General features: G+C 47.5%; 1 protein-coding gene across 1 annotated transcript in view; it reads right to left on the bottom strand.

The window, feature by feature from the left end:
• LOC106813429 (zinc finger protein ZIC 4-like) overlaps positions 1–7832 on the bottom strand; it is a 26222-nt gene extending 18390 nt beyond the window's left edge. Inside the window, exon 1 of the mRNA XM_014817561.1 lies at positions 6820–7832. Within this exon, the coding sequence (XP_014673047.1) occupies positions 6820–7780 (961 nt within the window). The 5' untranslated portion in view covers positions 7781–7832. The remainder of the gene's footprint in view (positions 1–6819) is intronic.
• Between the last annotated feature and the right edge of the window lie 2231 nt (positions 7833–10063).

A 10063-nucleotide genomic window follows, 5' to 3' on the forward strand; every position in this document is an offset into this window, starting at 1 on the left:
AGTACGCAGATTTAGGGCATTTTCAGCTCGGAATGTGTTTGGAAACACGGCTCAGGTGGATATACATATAGCGCAGTTGATATGTGTTTAGTCAATCGGAACGTGTTCATATTGCAACACTACTCAGCTTTAGACTGTTTTGTACGACAAGTAGGATGTAAGCATACAGTTCTCGTGCGCGTACTTGCGTTTACAAACACATACAGACAGCCCACACGCACCCACACACAAACACAAAACACACACACACCAGAACCACTACACACATACACACCACACACACAGCGGCTCGTTTCACACACACACACAACACTGACACACACCACTCACACACACATACACGATCACAACATAAACATACACACGCTACACCACACACGCACACATCACAACACACACACACTAGACACATACACACACAACACACACACGACCAACACACACCCACACACAACACACATACATAGCACATATAGCATCGCAATTTATATAGATATTATATTAATAGATATACTATAACCCCTGCTTCCATGTGGCGTCTAAACACCTCACAGTTAGTAGTAAGTAGTAGTGAGTAGTTAGCTAATAAGCTGAGTAGTAGTAGCTAAGTAAGTAGTAGTAGTAGTAGTAGTAGCAGTAGTACGTAAGCAGTAGCAGCAGCCAGACAGAGACCAGCAGGCAGTAGCCGCTAAGCAGTAGCAAGTAGCAGTAGCCATGTAGCAGTAGTATAGTAGCACGTAGCAGTAGTAAAGGGATTATGTTCATGTCGGCGTCATAGCGTGACTGTGTGCCCGATGGAATGACTCATACTGCGCATGCATTCCGTCAGTGATTTAGTGTTTGTTATTATGACCGGCGCCTAGGCGTGACACGAATGAGATTCTGGAACACGAAATCCCTGTCATGTCGGAGTTATAATGTATCACATCTGTTTGGATCCATCCTTACCCATCCCAAAGCCCGACCAGAGTGTGAGACCGCGTATGCCGCCACAAAAAAATATTTTGACTGTGCGTACAGCAGTGTGCATGCAAGCAGCGCATTGCAAGCCGGTGCGTAGGAGCGCCATACTCCGCAACAGCAGAGAGGACAGAATATGTGAGAGGAGAGGAGATGGCGGAGGATTCGTGGCTAGATATCTTATGGTCAAATTTACAAACAATTGGCGGAGAAAATGCCGTTGCGCTACTGGACAAGCAAAAGGTTTATCCGCGAGAAGAAGAACTGCTCACGAACACGAACGAAATTTCCACTATTGCCGTTCGAAACAGTTTTCCTTTCTTTCTGTTTGTAACAAACGCGTTCACGTTTTTGCGTTCGCCTGCTTTCGAACCAGCTTTTTAAACCGCAGACGGCTAAATTCCCGGCGGCGTAATTGAACGTGAATCTGGCATTCATCTCAGTTTTCTTCGTTTCAGGCTTTCAGCTGCGGCAATTCATGTAAACCCCTGCGATCGCACTACGAGCCGAACCGCGCAGCGCGAATCGCGTGCAAATTCTAAAGTTGGCTATAGCGCGTAATCACGCAGGCAAAACAAGATCGCTCACCGAACGCCGCAGGAAGAGGACCCGTACTGCTGATTCAATAACGATATATTCATTACAAAACGCATCAGATACGACGGTGCTACGAAGACAATTGTTGCTCTGAGCGACTTGGACACAACCAAAACAAAGACAAATGGAAACAAACATAAGCATAACGCGCAATACACAGCTTCAGCAGCTCTGCATGAGGCGATATATAATCGACACAACACAGGATTACACGTCAACACCCGAGGAAGTACCACGACGGTAACGCAATCGTTCCAGATGCCTGAAGAAATAGGCCGGTTCGCGGGGTCTACGCGCAATCTCGCGAAGCGTTTAAATCGAATCCGGGCCCTGCCACGCGTCAAAACTTGGTACCTTGCACCAGCGACTTTCTGAAACAACGCAAGGTGTTACAAGTTAAGCTGGCCATCATAAATCTCACGTAGACAGGCGACGATCGCGATGCGCACCGGTCGTGTCCTCTACCGATCGCGGGCGTTTGGAGGCAGACTAAGATGGTAGGTAACCACCTGAAGCGCCTGACGCGGCGATTTCGCCAAGCCTTTCAGAGGCGTTTAACCATCGTGCTTTATGTGGCATTTTAGCCCACATAAGAACGCGCGCAACGCAAGCCTGCTCTGAGGCAGCGGCTGTAGTGGCACTGTGCAGCATTGTCGCTGGCATGCAACGGCCACTACTAGCACGCAACTCTGAATGGGTGCTCAAATGCTTAAGCCTGCCCAGAAACAGGTAGACGATTTCGCAGCCGAGTTCGTGTTCGCTGTAAAGAAGCTTTGTTAAGATTCAGAGAGTGGTATCTTCTGTAAGGTTACAGGTTTGCCCAAACAATAACAACATATTTGCTTTACTCTCGTGCTAGCGTGTTTACGCATGGCGAACTCGACCAATAGAAATACTAGTATGCGTTTGTCTAGCTACGAAAATTACTATTACTGCTAATTTTGCGACTAGCGTAGCTTTTTAAGAACAGCTTACGTAACAATCGATAAAACATTATTCCGGCATGGTAGGCCAACTGTTTTCATAAATATCGTGCACATAGGTATAATCATGAATAATGTACACCCGCCACAATACACGGTTATCAAGAGCTTCCATAATACTAGAGTGTACAACAGGCAAGACGGCGAAAATACGTGTTATTTACACGGGCAATAATTATTACTAACTTTGTAGGGAAATCATTGATGGAGGTGCGAACGGACGGACGTGAGGCCTGTGGGAGGAGAAGTTTAACGAGCAATCGTCTCAGCCTAGAGCTATCGATGACAGGGGGGGCGCCGGTTGTATCATTGTTTTTGAGAGCAAGAATTCCTGCTTAATGCAATACCATAAAATTAGCTCTTGCAGGCAAGTAAATAATATGCGCGTGAAATAGCACTATCTTTGTCCGTTTTCGCGTTATACCCACCTTGAAGGCTTACTTACATTCCTTTACACCTCCTAATAAAGTAAGTGGCGTCAATACCCAAAATATCCGCTGTCTGGTCTGTCTCGGGGGCAATTATAATATACTATAATACTCATCTTATATATCTATACATATACTACTATAGTATATACTCAATTTAATAAATAGCCAGGGGAGCGTAATAAGACCTAATCAGAGCCTAATAACATATGGCAGGTACATATATATTTATTATATTATTCAGCAACTCGAAAAGTCGACACGTTGAAGAGAGACGAAGAGAGAGAGAGAGAGAGAGAGAGAGCGAGAGGAAAAGATGTGCGTGCGTGTGTGTCATGTGTGTGTGCTGTGTGTGGAGGGGGCGTGTTGCTCGTGTGTGCGTGTGTGTGTGTGTGGTGTGTGTGTGCGTGTGTGAGTGCATGTGTGCTGTACTTAGTAGTGTGTGTGTGTGTGTGCTGTGCTGTGTGCTGTGCGTTGTGTTGGGTGTGGTGTGCGTGTGGTGATGCGTGTTTGTGTGTGTGTGTTAGTGTGCGTGGCGTGCGTCGCCGTGCGTGTGTGTGTAGTGCTGTGTGTGTGTGTGTAACGTGGTGTGCTGTATGTATGTGTGTGTGTGTGGGTGCGCGTGTGTGTAGGTGTGTGTGCGTGCGTAGCGCTGCGTGCGATGTGTGAGTGTCAGAGTGCGTGTGTGTGTGTGTGTCGTGTGTGTGTGTGTGTGTGTGTGTGTGTGTGTGTGTGTGTGTGTGTGTGTGTGTGTGTGTGCGAGAGAGAGAGAGAGAGAGGAGGACCTGCGATATGCTTGACCTCTATTTCGCTCGCATCGGCCGTGCGAAATCAGCTGACAGTGTGAATTTCGGCCGAACCTCCCGTCTGATTATCCGCACTTAAAATTGGATTTGCGCGGCTTAGATCCCACATGACAAGCCACAGATGCGGGGAGAGACAGCGGGGTGGGTGGGGGTGGGGGGGACCCCCGAAACAGATTTGCCACAGCACGCGATGTACACGCACGCGCGCACGTCACGTTGCATATATCGCACATGCGATCGTCGACCGTCGTCGTCGGCGCTCGAAGCGTCAAAAAAAAAAGGTGCGAAATATTTAAATGCATCGACGAAACCAGTTGGTGGGTGGGGGGGGGTCGATGAGGTCGAGTTCATCGTGATGTAATAGAACAGCATCGTCCGCTACGGGCGTTGTGTCGGAGTTCGCTGGTGGTGGTGGTGGGGGGGGTGTTTGCGGGCCCGTACTGCCCCGCGGGGTGATGCCGCAGCAGCAGCCGTCTGCGAACATCACTTGCCGCGTGTTTAATTATTTAGCCGCGTAACGTGTCGAGAGAGCGGCTAGAAAAGCGCGATATCATCGATTGATCAGTGTGCGCGTGAATAAAACTACCTCATAGGTTGATTGCGTGTGCGCATACATACAAGTAGTGAATATTAGCACAATAATTGCATCATTGTTCACTTCGCACTCGCGGAGATCCGCTGGCCTGGATTCTCGCGCCTTGTTGCCGTCGAACGCGACGAAACAGATAAATAAATGTATGTATAATAAAGGGGAGACAGAGGGAGAGTTTCCACTTCGTATAAATACATTTACATCTGGCGTTTACATTATGTACTGTTGAAGTGTTACATGCCGTATGCCTGCCGAACACGATAAGCGTGACTTCCATTCATATGTAGATCAGCGCTGGACGGTGTGGGGACACAATGAAATCGACATCCTGCTTTCGAACATTGATTTATTAAAATTGAAACCTCAGTCGCAACGCGGAGAATATTCGGATGAAATTCACGCCGTATGTGCGAAGCGCGTGTAAATTATTTATCCATGCGCCATTATATGAACACTGTGGCTGCATGGCGGTGAACACATGTGCGCGTATATAAGCAGGCCGGCAGCGCTTGGTTTTAAGTATGTTCAGTGCGCTCGCCCATTATTATGGTCTGGACAAAACAGGTTTATTGCTATCCGGGGACTTGCCATTAAAATATTTATATTGTTACGTAATGTATTTCCCCCTATGAGCCTGCGTATATGTAGACGATATATATATATATATATATATATATATATATCAGTTCTATTAATTCTATACGCCTTACAGCGGATTGCAGGACTTTGTTTTCGTTAGTGTCCAGACAGCATCGACGAGCTAAACAGCCATAATAAGGCCAGCTACCGTATTCGATTGTTCTCTCAAGAGCTCCGAGGTATTACTTACCTGTACTGGCACGCGTGCGGCTGCTGATGCCGAGGGCCCGATATATAATGATCTATATATATAGAAGCTAAATCGGCTCGTACAAATTCTTCGTCTCGGGAAACAGATGTAAATTTAAGTTGTCGAGGTCTGTATGTATCCCATGACTGTTTATATACTATATATAATGATAGATATTAGGTATACTGTATATATTATTAATTATTATACATTATAATCTATTATATATATATATATCTATATACTATACTATATATATATCATCGCTGTGATTCTGTGTGTGTAAATATAGTGATGTTGGAGATCTGAAATGTAGCATAAACGGTGAATATCGTGTGGAATAAACAGCACGGCTATTCTAGGCTATATCCAGTAACTATATGCTACCAACCGGCTTATATGCAGACACAATTAATGAAGGTGTTTATTAATTCTCGCTCGCGTTCGATATAAAATTGTTAATGCGCCGAGAGTTAGGCAATCTATCCACCGCCCTATAACAGCGCCTCTCCGCGGCAACCTGAATCAGAGTTAAGCGGCGTATAAATATCAACTTTTATAGGAATTCGGTTTGCCATAAGATACGAGTGCGCCTATAAAGCTCGCGGGCGCACCGTTCGCACTCGCGTTCATTCCTAACAAATTCAGCGAAGCGTGAAAACGCACAAAAACCTCGCTGTATCACGCGCGTGTCAGCCCCGAGGAATCACTATACATATGCTTCTCACTCATTTTATATCGTGCACCGTAGCAACTCGAATCAGCAACAAAGTCCGTAGGAAAGAAACGTGCGAATGTTGTACGCTAGATATAGCGATGTGTTAGTGCAGCAGATGCCAACGCACCCGACGGGAGAGCGGACCGCGGCATGTCGAGTACGGATGTCGGCCGCTAGAGATGAAACTCATCATAAAGTCTGCGATGTGTTTATACACGACGGCGCAAATGTGCCGTACGTCGGCAAAGCAATATCGGAAAGAACGACGGTGGTTGGAAATGCTTGCTAGCAGATAAGATATATAATATATAAGATATATATATCTATAATATATATAAGAATAAATAATATATATATATATCCTAAGGGTAAAATAATATATATATACCTATTAGTCTTTAATATTTTTTATATTTATAGAAAGCTCTTAATTGGCAGTTTATCATATATATATATACTATATATATATAATGATATATATATATATGATAAACTGTGCGAAATTAAACTTATCTCCATAACCCAAAATAAACTAGACAAGTAAATGATTTATTAATTACCCAATACACGTGAGAGTGCGGCTGTAATTAGCACGCGCTCGCCGTGCATTGATAATTGTCCGCATAACGGGTAAACTTAATATTTCATAACGATCGCACTGTGAGCGATCGAGCGATATTATAAATACATTACTAACGGCTTCACAAAGGATGCCCGCTGTAAACGGCAGCTCTGCCGGTATATAAATCATCATGCGCGAATACGGCCGAGGAAACGCTGGAAGCTGGAAGGATGAAACAGCCTAGGAAACGCGGGAAGCTAGAGGGATGAAACAAACTAGGAAACGCTGGAAACGGTGGGGATGAAACAGCCGGTGCTAAGATATCTATCTCGTATACTACTAACCTGTGTGCGTTCTTTTGTGTATCTTGAGGTTTTCACTGCGCGCGAACACCTTTCCGCATCCGGGGAACGGGCACGGAAACGGCTTCTCTCCCGTGTGGACGCGAATGTGATTCACTAGTTTGTATTTTGCCTTGAACGAGCGACCGTCGCGTGGGCAGTTAAGCCAGTAGCAGGCGTGGTTCGTACACTCGGGCCCGCCGACGTGCTCGACTGTCAGATGCGTGACGATCTCGTGCATGCTTGTGAACGTCTTATTACAGGGCTTCTTCGGCGTCGGCTGGTCGGGATCCTCCCAGAGGCAAGAGAGCTCCTGTTTGATCGGCTGTCTCATGTAGCGGAAGAAGGCGCCCGGGGCGTGATGATGGGCCATGTTCATCGCCGGATGATGGTTCATCAGGTTCATATGATGGTTGGCAAACGGGTCGCTGCGCGGACTCGTCATCTGGCCGAATTGGTCCTGACGCGAGTACATGTCGTGAGAGGGAATGCCCAGCTTGTGTCCGCCCGTTGTCGGGTCGGCGATGCCCGGAAAAAGCACGTGCGACGATACGGGTTCGACCTGGCCGTGAGGGTGATGTAGACTAGTCGCCGACTGCGATGCGAACATGCCATGGTGACCGTTGGAGGTTTCGTGCGTCGGCAGCATGTGATGGTCCCGCCGAAGAAGGAAATCGCGTGCGGCGTAGGAACCGACGTGTCCGTGGTGCGAGTAGCCGTTCGGTTGCGGGTTGAATTGGTGCGCCTGCGAGTCGTGGGCTTGCGGGCTCAGCTTGAAACCCATGTGTGCAGCGTGCGAGGAGTCCATAAACGGGTTAATAACATCTGCCTGCTCGCTGCTATGGTGTAATCCAAAGCCATGCATGTTGTTATGATGCCCGTGGTGTGCGTCCATTAGCCTTAATGCTGGATTCCTTTTTCCCAGTCCGGGGTCCATAATCTGCGCTGTCAGAGCTTCTGTCATGCTCTCACCAGTTTGCCACAGAGCCAAATAAACTTTACAGGCAACAAGCTGTCTTTACTATTCCCTGAAAACACAAGTTTGTTAGGGCCGCAGCGTGAGTGGGCACGAAGGGGCAATTACGCTCTATGCCCATTGGCTCCTGCAGTTTGATTGACAGCGAGAGGTGCGAACATTCGCGCTGGCGCATGCGTGCGCACCTATCCGTGAAGATTCGTACATGTCAAATAACTGAGACGATGTCGACATCCAGCTGCGAATGTCTTGTTTTTTGGAGCTAAATACGCGTGTTTCAATGCTTTTCGTAAATGAGGCTTATAGCAATCGAGTTGCCTTATCAGCGCGCGTACGTACATCAGTGAAACTATGCGATTCGTCGCTGGCTATAAACGCACTACTCTACGAGCGGAGAGGACAAGAGAAAAGCTCTCGTCGATGCTATCTCTGCCTCAGCAGCATTGCTCTCTCGCAGCGCGTGTTTCATTCATCGCCGACTCGCTCATCCTTAACAGGTGCGCTTCGTGGCAGGTCTACTAAACTCACTCCTGTCAAAATCCATGATTTCATTCGTCTTTGTTGCGCGTGCGAGTAAGTAAGTAAAAACTCTCTCTCGCGCGCAGCCCAACCAGTCCGCGAACGTGGAATGCGCCGTGCTTAGCAACCAACTCGCACTTATAACAATCTCGTTCGACCATCATTATATTTTCGCGTGTAGCGGAGAGTGCTGTTCACTCGTAGACGTCTTAATTCCGCGCAACACAAAAAGTGTTAATTTCGGCCGGAGGCGTTAAGAAGACGTATCGACGAAGCGTGAACGTAAAGATTTCTATATGGTTCGGTTAACATTTAACAGCATCGCGCGTATATACAGCGAGCACAATCCACCCCACAGCGCATCAGCGTTATATTAACTCTCTCTACCTGTCTGCTGTACCTTCTCACACCTCCGATCGGCTACTTGCGCGTAGTAAAAAAAAGTTGCCACCTGATTAGCGGGGCGTGTATACGTTCGTAACGCGCACACAACGGTCGCTCATCGCCGAGAACGACCGATCGATCGAGATCCGAACAAACGTGGGGTGGGGAAATCGAATCGGGATCGACCCCCCCCCTCCCCAAATCCCGTCTTTTCTTCGGCCTACTCTCCGGGGGACAAAGACGTGGGTCATTTGTGGGCATCGTTGCGACAAACGCCTAGCTCGCTAAGCCGCGTCAATGGTAGGGGCAGGCTCGTGACATAATGCGGACAGTGGTAGAACAAGATGATCAGAGCGCAAACTTGATCGGCAGCGACCTCCCTCTTGCTATGATTTGTGCTAAAAGGCAACCCCTCTAATTAAGGGCATTACGCGTCCCGCGAAAATCACTGTCCGCCAGTTAGTCCGCCGTTGTGTGTCGCGCGCTGTGCGAACATGTAACTAGTAATGGGTGGGTGGGGGGAAGGGCTGCTTTATCATTCTTTCCGTACTGCCTTTATCAGTTCGCACCATCTCCGAGAGTAATTGAAGGAGAGGGAGGGACAAGTCGTAACGGCTTGAGGCAACACGGACGCCCACCCACCGGGCTGAGCGACCACTCACGGTAAGCCTGCGCAGCACACACCCCCCCCCACCCCCACCACCACCACCCCCCCACCACACCCCCACCCCCACCTGCATAAGCGATGTCCGCGAACTTCTATCGTCGATGCATCTGTTACCGTTGTTAACGATACGCGCGGAAAAGCGTGTGTTGTAAGCATGCAGGTGTGAACTTGCTACTGACGCATGCGTTGCTGGCACGTGCAAAATCGAGGTCTTAGAGAAATTAATCTATTTTCTCGCCAATTAACCCCAACATTAAACTAGGTATAGGTAAAAAAATGTTTTGAGTTTTAGACGGTGTAATTCGTTGCACACAATCCGTGTTTACGCATGTCGTGAGCGGTTTAGTTGATGTGCGACAGGCACAAGCTATCACACTGCTGCCCACCGTCACCTATAACATCCGAACACAAACTACGCTTTACGTAGTTGTGTAGCATTACTAAGAATAGCAAATTTGCATCGTGTCATATCATAGAATCATCGGCTTTTCGAATCATCGAGTTATTTCTTGCGTGAGTTTAGAATAATCTCTTGTTTAGTTACTTGTTGCGGTCGTTACACGTGAGCTGTCAACATGATTCCCATATACATCGCTGGGAACAGAGAGAAGAGAGCAAGAGAGAGAGAGAGAGAGAGAGAGAGAGAGAGAGAAGAGAGAGAGAGAGAGAGAGAGAGAGAGAGAGAGAGAGAGAGAGAGAGA

This window comes from Priapulus caudatus, unplaced genomic scaffold, assembly GCF_000485595.1.
Source record: "Priapulus caudatus unplaced genomic scaffold, Priapulus_caudatus-5.0.1 Scaffold771, whole genome shotgun sequence".
NCBI lineage: Eukaryota > Metazoa > Priapulida > Priapulimorpha > Priapulimorphida > Priapulidae > Priapulus > Priapulus caudatus.